This window comes from Alligator mississippiensis, chromosome 16 (genome assembly GCF_030867095.1).
Source record: "Alligator mississippiensis isolate rAllMis1 chromosome 16, rAllMis1, whole genome shotgun sequence".
Taxonomy (NCBI): Eukaryota; Metazoa; Chordata; order Crocodylia; family Alligatoridae; genus Alligator; species Alligator mississippiensis.
In genome coordinates this window covers 31,271,055-31,286,199 of record NC_081839.1, presented here as the reverse complement: position 1 = coordinate 31,286,199, position 15,145 = coordinate 31,271,055, and the positions used below count along the sequence as shown (strand labels likewise).

Genomic DNA, 15,145 nt, shown 5'->3' with positions numbered 1-15,145 from the left:
AATGCTTGTCTGTTTTGTTTCACCCCCATCTATATGCTGATAGCCTGGTACTTTGGCTATCTGCCTGTGAAGCCAAGACACGTTGTTGCGCTGTCACACACCTGTCACCATTTAGCACTGAAGTTGTTGACTTCCTTGCTGGCACCATCCACCTGGTAACCGCCCAGAAGGAAGCTGGGGGTGGTAATTATAAATCTCATTACAGAAAGATAAATTAATGAATTGGCTGATTTTTCCTTCCTACGGCTACTTTAACATTCTGGGATCCTGCATTCCAACACCTTTCCCTGTTTGTCACAAATTCAGGCTGAAGTTTTCAAAACTTAAGTAGATTAAGTCCATCTGTGTGCATGCATTTAATAGAAATTGGGCATCCAGACCTTAATAGATGGCTTTGAAAATCCTAGCTCAGCCTTCATCTCCTACAGCTGTGAGCCTCCATAGCCTCTCTTCTATATGATGAAGCTGGCAGATGTGACTGCAACATGTTAGTCATACCCAAACCAATAATGGAGCAGCACCACAAACACAACCCTGCCCCAGACCCCAATTTTTTAGAAGTGGAGACCCAGGCTAATCTACAGGGATCCAACCCACCTTAATAAAAGCTAGCTCTGGTATGTGCATGCATGTTGCAGTCAGCCCCTTGACTGCAGTGTGGGTATAACCTAAGTCTGAAATATTCCCCTTAACTAGTATGTGCAGCCAGAAAATGCAAAGATAATAGATCCAGGCCTATATAATGTTGGTGGGAATCTTATAAAACCTGGATAGACTGGTTGATTTTAGCTTAAATTGCCAAAGCCCTCCAGACCAAACTAGAAAAAAAAATGTTGCAGAATTTGGTTAATCCAAGAGCAAAAGCAACCAGCTTTCTGTTGTTTGTAGGGGCCCAGGTTTCACCACAGGATTCCTTGACTTGCCTGTCAATATAAGAACAACATCGGTAGCATATAGCCCAGTCTCCAGGAGAGAAGGCCATCCTGTAGAGACCTTGGAAAGATTTCAGATGCTGGGCATTTCCCCTGGGACAGGCCAGAAAACAACAATTCCAGTCTCTTCATCTGGAAACTCCCTCTACCAAAAGTTTTCTCAATTGGTATTAAAAGACAAAACAGCCGGAAGGAAGCCCTATTCAAGTTAGGTCCAATAGAGCTTATTAATAGTGGTATCTGCCTTGGTTAATGTGGAGGTCTGCAGATGTATTATTTTTCAGTAGAAATAGGGATATGGTGTCGATCGTAGTATCCCCTACAGACTTCAGCTGATACCGAGAAGACGTAGCTGCATAGAGAGCGTGGGAACTCAGCTTAAAAAGGTGAGGTGCAGCAAGGCTTATCATTAACCCAAGGGTGCAGAATACCATACATTATTCCTAGCCTTCAGAAAGAATCACCAGGAACTCAGCCATTCAATTCACCCGGCTTCAACTTTGCACTCTTTGGCAAATACAAGCAGGATTTAGTCTGACACCTCATACAATATCTTAGTGGGGGACTTGGCCTAATCTCCACAGATGCAGCACAAGTAGCTACATGCCGTCCAGTGACATCTCGCCAGGCACTGGAAACGCACCTTGGTTTCTGTGTGAGCAACACAACTACTTGCTGTAATCTGCATTGCACCCAGGAAGCTAGTTTTGAGAAAAAAGATGAGCATAGCCATATAGCTAAGAAGCTGGGCTGGGGACGTGCTCTTACAATTGAGAAGATGCTTAAATGCACTGCTGAATCCAAAGCCTTATTGTCCTGACGGTTCAATTCCTCTCTAAAACAAGGGTTAGGACACTTCCCGTCTCCCACCTTCCCTCCGTCTTGTATATTTGAATTGTAACCTCCACCGGGCAAGGACCATCTTAATACTTGTATCCACAGCCCTGAGCACGAAGGGGTCCCAGCCCCAGTCCAGGCCTCTGGCAGTTTAATATAAATATCAATTTAATTTGTGCATGTGCTCCTTGCACAGCCCTTAAATAAAAAGAAACCTAAGCAGTTCCCAGGTGGCTGAGCTGACCAAACAGAAGCGAGCAGGCCAGGTCAAGATCTCAGCTAGCGAACACTTCTGTGGAGCCCACTGAGAAAAGAAATGCAAACAGAGAAGGAAATGGATCTGCCTAGAGATACCTGACAGCAAAAAAATGGATTAAATGCACAGAACAGACTGGTGCAAAACATTTCCCCATGGATGGTGTTCAGGCAAGTTGGGAAGGAACTGAAAATTATTTAAAAAAATGTTTTAGCATATGAAAAATGTTTTATTATATGGATAGATGCAAAACTCGTGTGCAAAGATGTGCATGGTCATACAGCCCTAGGGTGGAAAGGCCTCCAGCGCTGGGCACTGGATATAGAGACTTGCAGCTTCATCGCTGGCCTTTTCAAAGACAACTCCTACACTGAAGCACCTTGGAAAACACCAGGGCAGCGCATTATTGCATGCAGCCTTGCTGTTGGGGCTGCTGAGCCCTAGCTAAGAGGCCACCAGAGGTCGTTGTGTTCCAGGTAGAGCACGCTACGCCGTCCGCTTTCCTTAAAGCCGAAACCACGAACAGGAAAAATGTCAGAGAAGGCTCAGGGTTGTACTTAGGATCCTCCTTCCTTGCCATATAACTAGCAAAGCTGTCTTCTGTGTCAGCCCTCTTGACCCCCTTACCTTGCTGACTGCACCTGCAAACAAGGGTGCTGTTTCACCCAGCATACTATGAACGTGCACGTGCAATGCCAGCAAGGTGTGTGGCTCCTGACATAGGAAATGCAGCCACAGCTGCTGCCCTGGGGAGTTTGAGCACAGGCTGTTGTCTGTGGCATGGTGCAGGGAGGGAGGATGGCCGATGGAGTGGTGAGAGGGGCAAGGGGCTCATTTTGGTGGGTGCGCTTTGGATTAATGCTATCCATGCTGTATCCACTGGTGTGTTGCCCTTCATCAGCACAGAGCTAGCAGCTGGCATGGTGCAGTGAAGGGTTGTAGGAAGGCTAGGATGCGCTTTGACCTGCAGGGTTAGGGAGGAGGGGTTAGCTCCTAAAAGATTGAATGCCCTTAGGTCCTTCAGACCTGGCTTTCATGTGCACAGAGGAGAAGGAGCGCTCGCTTTGGGTGGTGCGGGCTGGTCCTGCAGCTATCTCAGCCCCGTCGTGCCATTTGGAGGTGCCGTGTTATTCTGTACATCACTGAAAAGCATTCGGCTTGTCACACATCTCAGATAAAAGCAACCCCCCTGGAAAAGGTTCCTTATTTTATTAGGCTGATGAGGTGTTGTACTGAAAGCTGGAGAGAGCAGGAGAGGAATAGATCAGTCTAAATGGCGTTTGAAATCTCTGGTGTTTGCCTCAGAGACTCAATGTGTATTGGGTGAATGGACTTATCCTCTACAGCTGATGGGACATACAAGACGTGGCTGGGGAGAGAGAAATGCTGGCCCACATCCTGGAAACCCTTACACAACTGAGTAAACTCTCACATCAGAGCAGGCCCCTTAAAATTTCCCCTCGTCCCCCTGCCTGCTTGCAGGATCAAGGCCTCTGCTTCTAAGAGAAGAGCCCTGGGTGGCTAAGAAAGACAGGTTTCCTCGGAAGGACTGAGAGTCTCTGCTGAACCTTGCAGGAATGAACAGGCACCATAAACCAGTATAAAATTATTTATTTGTCATTAAAAAAAGAGCTTGTTCACAATGAAACTGTAACGCACAGGACAGGAGAACGGCTGTGAGTGAAAACTATGCCAGCGATAGCTAACTTACTTCAGTGTAAGTGGTGAGGAGGAAACTGGACTTTGTGTTAGGCAGTGGTGCTCCGGGTAGCACCCGGAGAGTTAACTGGTCTGGGGACGTGTCTGTCTAAAGCCACCACCACCATTAACTGTAGCAGATGTCACAGCTCCTGTCTCTTCTAAAGAAGTCGTCGGCCATCGTCGCTGGGGGCAGGTAGTCCATGCAGTCTGTGCTTGGGTAGGGGTAATATTCAGACACCCTGATGCTCTCCAAGTGCTCTGAGCCGCAGGATGTGCAGTAACAGGCGGACGGCGAGCAGCTGGACTGCGGATGGGGGTGGGCATGGTAGGCCCACTCCTCCCCGGGATACCCATAGTTCTTGGTATCGAGAGGCGAGGGAGTGCTGTAGTTCAGTGGAGCAAAAGGAGGCAGCTGTGGTGGGGAATAAGTATAATCTAGTGGGCTGGAGAGATCGGGTGAATCTGGAGATCCTGGAACCTGCAACATTTGAGGAAGCAAATGCAGCATTTAGCCAGTAGTAATCCTGGAGGTTCAAGTAACACCACAAATGGAAACACCCCACGAGGAGTGGCAGCCTCTTGGGTATGTGACCACGTCACACCCGCTCTGCACCTGCCCTGTTGTACCCCTTTAGCTCTGCCCCTGCAATGGACTCGGTGCAGACCCCACTGCGCGCACCCCGGAGAGTTCAGTGTGGGGTGGGGACCGTGCCGCACGGGGCTCCACCTGGGCAGAGGCTACTCAGAGCTTATTAGTCTCATAACACAAGCAAAGGAGCATGTGGGGGAAAAGCATAGAAGGGACCCCAGGAGGCCACATCTGGTCCACCCCCCTGCTCCAAGCAGCACCAGCCTCAACTAGATCAGCCCTGCCAAGACTTTGTCTACCCAGGTCTTAAAAACCTCCAAGGATGCAGAGTCCCCCGCCTCGCTGGGTAACCTGTTCCAGTGCTTTACCAGTGAGAATTTTTTTCTTAATATCTAACCTAAACTTCCCCTGTTGCAACTTGAGCCCATTGCTCCTTGTCCTGTCATCTGCCCCCACTGAGAACAGTCCAGCTCCATCCTCTTTGCAATGGCCCTGCAGTTATCATGCCACACGACGCCCCGGAAAAGAGGCTGCTCGGCTCCAGTTCTCTTTTGTTCTACTCCAGATGGATTATCCCAGAATATCAAGTTCTGGCAGGGCATTGCCGGGGGGCACTGCACCCCCCGACAGCTCTTTGTGATGGACAATGGGGATATCTGAGAACACTGCTGTGTTTTTCCTTCTTCAGGTTCCCATCACTCTCATGTGACCTGCAGGCCTTTAGAGAGAGTAGTTTAAACAGAGGTGTTCCCACCTCTGGCATCAATACAGTTAATGGGAGTTTCAGCTGAAAGCACAGCCCAACCCTATCTATAAGTTACATGCAGATTTAGGCAGACAAGGTTCCTTGGATGAATCTGATATCTTTTATTAGACCAGCCCAATGCAGATTTAAACCCTCCTACTTCAAGGCAGGAGGCAGCTCTAATGGCTGAGGGTCAGGAAGGAACTTTGAACATCTGTACCACATCTGTATGTCATGAGATGGTTGTTCCACTCTTGTCCACACCAGAGTTGCCTGTACCTCCCTGAAGCACATGGCTGTGGTCGCTATCAGAGGTGAGATCCTGGCCTTGGATGGACCAGGGCTCTGAATCTGCCTGGAAATTTCTATCCTGGCCACCACTAATAAGGTGATGGCACTGATTTAACCCTTTGGAGACTTGCCTTTTGCCATTCCCTTGGGCCTCCCTAAAGAAGTCCCATGGGATATGGGTTGAGGGAGCAAGGTGCTGGAAGCAACACTCCTCCTCAGCTTTGCGACCTCAGAATTGACGGGATCCCCTGATCTTCTGCTCTTGCAGAAAGAGGGCATGAGACCCAGACTTACAACCCCCGCCTATGGGCTGGAGGGTAGATCATGCTGAGAAAACCAATTTCAGTTTCCAGGCCAGTCTCCAATCCTTTTCCCTTGCTGAAGGAGCTGACGTGATTTCTCTCGAGATGATACCAGTGGCTTACAAACCAGCATCAGTCCAGATTGGTAAAGAATGCAGCCAACTTACCAGGCTTTGATTGTAAGAGAGAGGAGCTGGCTGGAAGATGTCTGGGTTGTAATGTGCGGAGGTCTGGAAAGCATTGAGAGAGGTGTCCGAGGGCGGCTCTGCTTGGAGATAGGAATCAAACAGCTGCTCCAAATAGCTCGGGTTCTCCTCGCAGGAAATGCAATTTGGAAATGCCCGGGGCTGGAAGTAGCTGGGAGCAGATGCGATGGGCTCAGCCTCAAAGTATGGCTCTGGGAGAGGAGGATGGAGAAGAGGTGAGAGATGGGTAAATGCCCACGTACGCAGAGGTAGCTGAACGCTGCCTTAGGGCAGGAGTCTGAGACACACAGCCAGGCTTAGCAGCCCCACTGAGATCAAAGAAAAGTCCTCAGAGTTTAGAGTGGGATTTCCAAAGCAGTTGAAGGGGGTTAAGAGTCCTCCTGCTATTCAAAGACAACAAGGCTAGAGCAAAAACTTTCAAAAGTACTCAGGTGACTTAGGAGCTTGAGTCTTACCCACTTAGGTGCCTTGGAAAACATTACTCTGGGTCCCTAATTCCCTTAGGGTCCCTTGAAAATCCCAACCTTATTTTACAAGTAAATTTAGAACAAGCCTAAACACATACGGTGCAGCAGTGTGCTGCTAATATTTTACCAACTAGCCTGCCCCTCAGCCCTCTGACAAGCTCCAGGGATGTCGCCTGTGTTGGCTGGAAGGAGGGCTCTGGATTGGGGAAAGCAAACACCTCTTCACTGAAACAAGAAACCTCTTGTCTCACTGTCACAAGGCAGAAAGGAGGCAACAGGCTCAGCAGACAGACCAGCTGTGCTCCTCGCCGTCTGGGGACCACACGGACGATACAGGTCTCTGCTTACTGAGCTGAGAGGCTCTTGGACCAGGTTCTTGTTCTCCAGGACCGAGTGTCGGCAACCAAAGGGGTTGCAAAATACTTTGAGGTGTCCTTACAGCGTGTGGTGCATTTCACACTTAAAACATATGCAGGCAAAGCTCTTATCTTGCAAATCCTCATGCACACAAGTGGCTCTCTTAAGCTCCCTGAAGTTATTTGCACAAGTATTTTCAGGCTTGGGCCCGGAGTGTTTCGCTGGACAGCGAAACACAAACCATTCACTCCGGAGAGAAAGGACAATTTAACCCTTCCTGGGAAAGCTTTTGTGTGTCTCATGTCTCTATTAACATAAGCAAATTGAAATTCCCAATATTGATTATTGGATCACTTCTTTGATATATTCACACATGCACACCTGAAAGGGACACTTTCCCAACCCCTTAGCTACCAGCGACTGGAGAATGAAGAGGTTTAAAAGTCCAAAGTAACACTTTTTTTTCCTCCCTCCCAACTCTGGGACAATTGTGCAGAACAGGAAGAAAACTGCTTGTGCTGCTGAAAAGTCTGACACCCCCGGGAGGGTGAGAGACAGATACCAGCCAACTCTGCTCCCAGCCAAATCAGCAGCAGACGAGGAATGCTTTACGATGTTCTGGTCCCTTGTTGCAAGTGGAGCAAGGCAACAAGAGACCGAAGTCTGAAGGCAACGTGTCCCTTGGCAATGTCGTGACCCAGGAATGGGAATCCTGAGCAAAGAGCAAACGGCGTGAGCAAGAAAACAGAAACTGGAGTGAGGGTGAAATGTCCCCTGCCTGCCTGGCTGCATCCTCATCTGCATTTTGTGAGCCTTTTTCAGGTTCTGATTGGCTGGACTCCCAGTGAAGTGGTAGTGCCTGCCTCGAGCCTGCAATCCGGGGCTGAAAGGACCGAGAGGGAAGAACAGTTAGGGGGGGACGGAGATGCTCTTTGTACCAACCTGTGCATGGAGGAGAGGCAGGCTCTGGAAACTGGACGCTGCCACCGTTGTCACCTCGGGGAACCTGGCCAAGAGAAGAGGGAAAAGCAAATGCAAGTGCTTGTGTGGGAACTATCCAGAGAGAGTTTTGTCCTGCACGCTGGGGGTAAGTGAGGATTTCTCCTTTGTCATCCGTATAGCTACCTCTAGGGCAGCACAGGTGCGAGATGCATTAACCTGCTCTTTTATTAGCTTGATAGCACCGTGAATCGGCATGCTGTTCAGATAATGACAGATGCCTGGTGCGCGGGATTACGCTCACATACGTCGCGTTTTGGATGTGCATTGCATTCCACTGGCTGTTAATGCTCCCTTTGAATTTTCAGTGGTGTTTTAACCTGTGGCAATTAATAGAATTGTAAATGGTGGTGGGGACAGGACACCAGCCTTTCCTAAGGGTTATATTTGACCAGTGAGGAACAGTTTACAGCTGTGTTAGCTAAAAGATATTCAGATGTGACTATACAAAGGCTCATATAATCTACCATATGTGGAATCCGAGATGTACATTTGACTACCTTGCTCTGTGGCATGGAGGCTTCCCTCGGAAGTCTGCAAGTTTAATTACTCTAACATGGGGACACTTGGAAGCAAACTGATCCCGTTTTCCCAGAAAGCAGTCTGCTTTGTCAGGGGAAAACCTTACTCCACTGAACAGACCAGGAGTTTTGCCCTTCATTTCCATTTTACTCGACAAGAGTTGTTTCTGAGCAGATGATTTAAATTTATACAGCACTGAGCTGCCTTTGATTATTCAAAATAATCCTGAGTGGCTGATTTCCCTATCAGCGGCCTCCTAACATGTGCCCAGTTATTTAACACTTTAAACCATTTCCATTTTGCATGAGTGGTAGCAAATCTACTGGTCTGTAGCCTCATCTGGAAGAGTGGGGCACACCGTTAGTTCGGCTCACTCCCCAAACATTCCCGCAAAGGGTGTTTGCTGGGTGGAAAACACTTCATGCAATGGGCCCTGGTCTGTGGACCGTTCAGGCATAGCGGCAAAGCAAATAAAGGGTGAGGATAAGTGTTGCCAAGCAGGGAGCAGGTCACCTGTGCCCTGGCATCCTTTGTGGGTGCAACCAGGCGAGCGCAAACTTGGAGCAAATGGCAAATTTGTTCAGTCCAGCCCCCAAGCCACAGCAGGAAGAGCAGGTACGTCTACTGAGGGGTTTAGCATCAAGCCATTTTGTGGGCTGCAGGGAGGGGACCGACACGCTGCAGTGATGCAGCGTCAGTGGGCTCCATTCACCAAGCCTCTTTATTTGTGGTTGCAGGTTGCCAGTCTGCCCGGGTTCCTGCGCAGAGAGCTGGAGGTAAGGGATTCAATCTGAAAACCATCCAAGCTGCAGTGTCACGAACCAGGAAGCAGTAATGAATTACCTGCTTCTCTATGCAAATCCCTGGGACGGCCAGAGCACAGGACTGACTTGCCAGGAGTGGATTATTCTATGTATGTTAATTCCACACCAGTAAACAGGCTGCATTAACCCTTCTCCTTTCCAAAGAGGTCTGTCCTCCACCAACAACCCGACGGGTTATACTGAGATACAGCCAAAACCCTAATCCTGCAAAGCAAGTACTCACATGAAGCAAGTTAATGGCCTCATTGAAGCCAGCAGGACTACAAACATGCTTAAGCGCTTTACTGGACTGCAGCCAGCATCCTGTAACAAGGAACTGATCTGGCATCAATACAGTTAATGGGAGTTTCAGCTGAAAGCACAGCCCAACCCTATCTGAATAGTTCTCTGCTCACCTCTGCTTCCCTGGCATTACCTGTGGATCTGCAAACCCTTCCTGGGCTGGCTTTGAACATAGGTAAGAGATAAAAATCTACATTTCCATGATTAGCCCCAGCAACGGTACAGGAAAACACTGCAGGGGGGAAAGCAAACCCTGATGACTCTAGAGGGAGCAAATGTGTGCCCATGAATACAGGGCACCGCAAAAGCTGCATTGCCTCTGCCCACACGCCACGCCACCTGCCAGCCTGCTGCCTGTTCCCCTTGCATGGGTCTGTCCCTGCAGACCGTGAAATGGAGTAAACATTAGCCTTTGGACAGAAAACTGCCTGCTCAACGTTAGCGTCTGGCTGTATCACAAATTGGTCGTTTCTTATTTGCCTCTCATGGCCAGTTTCTGATTCCTGATGGTGCTGCCACCCCAGAAGGACTTAGTAATCTCTACAGAGGGACTTGAAGAGATTCTGTGACTCCCTATCCATTATATCCTCCTGTTCCCCTGCATCCACTAGATGGCCAAGACTTCCAGTAGATTAGAGGGGCGTGATTTTCCTTTGTGGAAGCCGTGCTGGGTTTTCCCCATATCACGTTCAATGGGGCATTGGAGAATTTCAGCTTTCATGCTCATTCCAGTTCATTGCCATGGTCATGAAGCAAAAGCAACTTCTCTGTTTTTATTGAGACACTGGTGGGCAGTGCGGCCCCTTTGCACTGATGTTCCCATTTCAACAGGGAAAATAAATCGTGTGTGTTTTGCCTTTCCCTGAGCCTGGAGAAACTCTGTACAGGGTCACTTGGAGTCGGTCAGCAACAGAGCAACCGTGCTGGCTGACCAGAGCTCCTTCCTCATTCCTCGGATGGAAGAGTCAGACTGCTCAGCTCGCTGACGGGAGCTGAGCTTAGCCCTGCCTGATCCAAAGCCCTCTGAAATCAGGTCGGGTCGGGTTCCTAGCTCTTGAGGATCCCAACTAAGTCTGTTCCCCCCTCCCCTTCCTTCCTAGGTCTTAGGTGCACATTTAAGGACCTGTAGCGATCTCTTGGGACAGCAGAGACTGGCACAGCTGGTGCCTTCAGTCCCTGACTGATAATGAGTGAGCATAGGGAGGCCTTTCAGGGTTGGTGAAGAAATTAGACTCCTGTGGGCAACTTTTTGGAAGCTTTAGTATAACCCAGTTTCGCACTGGATGTTCCTCATGACAGGCAAGTTGGGCTTTGCTTGCCTTGCTTTGAGGCACAGAGCATGCTCCTCTCCTGCTGCTGCAAGGAGGCCTGGACTATCCCAGGGAAACCGACGGCTGTGATGAAACTTGAAATTTAGCCAACCCTGGGGTAAGTCCCTGGTGCAAACACTGCAGCACAGAATACAATGACTCCATCCTGCAATCAGTGCTCCACCTTGAGCAGGAGCAATTACCCCAAAATAGACTCATTTTCGTTTGTTTGCTGCCGATATATTTGGCACTTCCCCCTGCCATGCAGGTAAGTTCCCCTCAGTCCCACTCTCTCAGACCTGCCACCTCTGCTGGCTTGGCTTTGATACCCTCATGCAGGAGAGGTTAGTATTAAAAAGAAATAGTTTCTTATTCTACCACTACAGATGAGAGGAAGAAGCTAAGACTTTGTCCTTACGGTTGCATCTGTCACTGCTTGCCGGGCCCTTCTCTGCTGCAGTAATTCCTTCACAGTGATCTTCACTCTAACCCCTTGATACACTTTGGGCTTTCCTGAAAGAAGGAGTTAAAAGAGATGGTTTCAGAGGGGAGGGAACAAAACAGGCACATTGCCCTGAGGATACTGCAGACATCAGTGAGCAAACCCAGTGGGTGCTCACTTTACAGGATGTATTTACAAACAGTTTTAGAGATGATTAATCCATTGTGAATGACTCTCATATCATAAGTCACCTGTGAGCATGGCTTATAACCATCTCTTACACCAACTATTGAAGTGCATAACACATATCCCATTCATTATGTCATTAATACTTTGTAAGCATTCCTTTAGCCTGTGATTACTATAACCAGGCCTTTGGTTTATTTTGCCTGATGAGGTGGTTCTTCATTAGCTAGCCAGGTTGGAAAGAGCTAACACTGTGTTCTTTGGAACAGGTCTGGAAAGGAAATACAATTGCCTCCTTTCTGCCGATGGGAGAAGTTAGGGCCCTGACCCTGGAACACATTTAAGTTTTAATGTTGTCCCATTGGGTTCAACTGAAGCAGAGTTCAGCACACGGGTAAGTGTGTGCAGGATCGGGGCCAAGCATCTTGTAACGGGTCACGCAGTGAGGCCCTGCTAGAATGAAGCACAGCACCCAGGTGTCTTAGCTCCCGGACTTGCCTGCTGGCCCACATGGTTAAATTAGTTTAAATCCCAATAACAGCCAAAAGCACTGGGTCCAGACCAGATGTGCAGGAACCATGCTCAGCTGCCAGATGGAGAATAACACAAAGCAAAGATGGGGATTGCTGGTGCATGGGAAGAACAAAGCTATGAATAAACATCTTGCACGTGCCAGGCTTGCTCTCTGGGCTGCCCAGCTTACATCTGTCCTTGGTCTAACAAAAGGGTTCACATTCGTTTCAAACATGCCAGCAGGGCTCCCACAGTCAGCATGAACAACCACCACACATATACTGAGGGCTGGTCTCTTGGCGTGACAAAGAATTTGCCTGTTGTGGACCCCCTTTCCCCTCCTATAAGAAAAAATTCACACATCCCAACTGGCTTCTACATTTTCAGGGGCTTGGTTCTGTCTTTCTAGCCTCTGAAATGGTCCCTGCCACTGGTCCTTTTTGTGGGTGCAAGGTCCTGTCACACACAGCTGCTCGCAGGCTGAGGTGCTGTTGCCTGCAGGACTGCCTAGGGATTGGGTTCATGGGCAATATTACGGCCCTGAAGATCCTGCAATAAAGTGGTACCGTGTCTGGGAGGTAACAGAATAGTTCCACGGGGAGCAATTAGGGAGCTAGGTATTTATGGTGCACCTATCTATGCCTCTGCTCGTGGCTCCCCTAATGACAGCTTTCAGCTTCTCTGTGCTCTAGGTAGACTCCATACACGGATCTGGCCCTGGCGAGCACTTATCACTGTCTAGCCCCTAACCTAGTCCCAGGGGCCTGTGCAGTAACATTCCCTACACAGTCACATCATCATTAGAGAGATGTCTTCACTGTGAAAGGCTTTCACGGAGGACCCCGGGCTGTCCACAGCGAGAGGTGTCTATTGAGATACAAAGTGAGGGGCTGCGAGACTATTTATCTTCCTGTTTCCAGTCTGTTCTCCATCAACAAGCTGAAAGGGAGAAGCCTGGCTTCCTGGAATCTGGGGGCAGAACCGTTGCATTTAAGAGGAGAGCTCTCATATAACCTGGCTTGGGCCCTAATCCAGCAGGGTTAGCTTTATGCATGCCAATAGCCCTGTAAGCCTCATCTACCCTGGGAAAACAGATCATGTTAGGACCTGTGCTAATCGTAAATTAAACATGACCTAGGAACCAGGAGAGATGGGTGCAGCCATTGCTGTAAGAGCAGGCTAATCAGTGGTGGCCAGCTCTGCACACCCAGACCTTGTCCACCCTGGGGAAAGCGGTGTTTAAGGTCACGGCTTTCCAACACTGCATCTTCTGGGTGAGGTCAAGCCTAACGGGCAGCTCGTGCATGCAGCAGGACTGCCCCCGGGGCCAGCAGATGCACGGCCTTCCACGGCTTGGCACAGCTACCAAGACACTGACTTGGTGGAGCCGAGCAGAGCTCCAGGGAGCCCCCAACCCACTGGAGGTGCTGGGGCTTCAGGGTCCTGGAGGGACACGGCGGTGGGGAGTGCACCTGCTGTATTCAACCAAGCAGCAGCACTCCAGGAGCCGGTCACTTTAAGGACCAGGCAGGGTCACCCCAAGGGCTCTGCCCATCCTCCTGCCAAAGGCCCCCAGCTGGTCGGGGCTGGGGCAGAAGGGGCTGCACCCTCCCTTGTCGGGGTGGGGGGCGCACCCCTTCTCTCTGCGGCACCCCTGGACCAGAAGCACATCTGGATCCCCCGCTTCCAGCTGCGGATGAGCCCCCTCCCTCTCCCGGGCCAGCCGGCTGGGAGCCGGAGCCGGAGCCCGCTGCCCCGGCGGAGTGCCCGTGCCCGGGGCGGAGCTCGCCTGCAGCCCCGGGCGCCCGGCTCGGCCGCGGGAGCTGCCCGGCAGCGCCGCCGCTGGCCAGCCGGGAGCAGCGGGAGCGGGAGCGGGAGCCCCCTGCCCGCAGCCCCCCCCGGCGGGACACCCCGCTGGCCGGCTGGCCGGCCGGCCGAGCCCGCAGCCCGCAGCCCGCCGCTGCCCGCCCCGGAGCCGGGCAGGAGCGCCCCAGCCGGGCGCGCTGCAGGCAGGGGCTCGCACGGCGGTGGCAGGGATCAGCAGCGGGGCTTGGCTGGGCTTTTTTTTTTTTCTTTTCTTTCTTTTTTTGTTGTTGTTGAACAAGCTGAAATCCTGGTAACAATGGGTCGCTAGAGCCCCTGCATTCCTGTGCACAGACACGTCTGCCTGCCCTCTGCATCTCGCCTCCTGGGTGGGTGTGTATGTTATGCTACAGCTCCTGTTTATCAGAGCCCAGGAGATCCAGTTGGATCCATCGAAAAGCCTGATTTGATTGCACTTTGCATAACAAAATCAGTCACTTTCTCTCTTTTTTTTTCTCCTTCTCCTCCCCACCTCCCTGTCTGCCACTTTTTTTTTTTTTTCTTGGAAGGGAAAGTGAACCCCAAAGAGGGGGGAAAAAATTAAAAAATCATGGATCTGCATTAAAAACAGCCCCCAAAATGGGGGAGAAAAAATGAAAAGGGAACTTACCCGACATGCTGTGTGGGACCACAAAGCACCTTCCCCAGCAGCTGATGTTGCAGCAGAAGAATCCCCAACCTCAGGTCCTAGATGCAGAGGAAGAAGGTGACAAGAGAAGAGTAATTTTAAAATAAGGGGGAAAAACCTACCCGATCGCATTGTGCAGATTCCAGGTGGAGACGACAATATTAATGTTTTATACCTACGGATATAAGTTTGAGATTTTCTTCTCTAATGCCAAGTATTTAAAACCTCTAGAAACCAATGATTTGACAATCAATGATTGCGCGATACTTTCAATTTGAATATTCAAAGGCTTAACAAAATGGGCTATCTTTGGGTGAAACCCTGCACATCCCCATCTAGCAGAGGGTCTTGGGGAATAAGATCCGGCAGCCCGGCCTTCCCCTGCCTCTGCTTTGGGGCCCTTTCGCCCATTTTATCCCCCTTTCCCCAAACAAAGCTGGTGCCCCTAAACCTGGTCAGTATTTTCATCTCAGACGCACAGGCTTGGCTCCAGCCCTCTCATATTTCACTTGCTAGCTGCAAAGGGGATTCTGCATGGGAGCAGGGCAGATTTGCACCCTTTTTTGCATTTTAAGGGTAAATTTGAGGCTTTTTGGAGCAAAATGGCACTTGGTGGGCGTGGCATAATAAGGGGCCTGCCTGGGGCATCTAGGCAGCTGTCCCAGGCCAAGTCAGGCTGTTATCCACTTTGTTCCCTTCCCTCATTTCCCAGATTCTGCCCTTTAGGGGATTTTATGTGCGTTTTCCCCCATTCCAAGCATTAACCCTTCCTCCAGAAAGGCGCCCCCATTTCAGGCTAAATCCCAGGATTTTGGCCTGTCTTGCTTTTGCAAGACACTGCAGTTGTGTGCACAGGGAGGATGACACTTTTGGAGCAGCTCAGCCATGTACCA

At 50.1% G+C, this 15,145-nt stretch overlaps 1 protein-coding gene across 1 annotated transcript; it reads right to left on the bottom strand.

Moving 5' to 3' along the window:
- Positions 1-3,645: 3,645 nt before the first annotated feature.
- Positions 3,646-14,241, bottom strand: POU2AF3 (POU class 2 homeobox associating factor 3). The gene is made up of 5 exons (XM_059719956.1): positions 14,235-14,241; positions 11,039-11,139; positions 7,626-7,689; positions 5,821-6,050; positions 3,646-4,204 (listed from the first exon to the last, which is right to left on the bottom strand). Exons 1-5 carry the CDS (start codon positions 14,239-14,241, stop codon positions 3,851-3,853), a joined length of 756 nt encoding a protein of 251 aa, XP_059575939.1. The 3' UTR covers positions 3,646-3,850.
- Positions 14,242-15,145: the final 904 nt, after the last annotated feature.

Excerpts from the sequence above, each read along its gene's own strand:
- POU2AF3 (XM_059719956.1), bottom strand. Across the intron at positions 6,051-7,625 it reads TGCCTCTCCTCCATGCACAG|AGCCATACTTTGAGGCTGAG; the intron begins GTTGGTACAAAG and ends CTCCTCTCCCAG. Across the intron at positions 4,205-5,820 it reads TCTCTTACAATCAAAGCCTG|GTTCCAGGATCTCCAGATTC; the intron begins GTAAGTTGGCTG and ends CAAATGTTGCAG.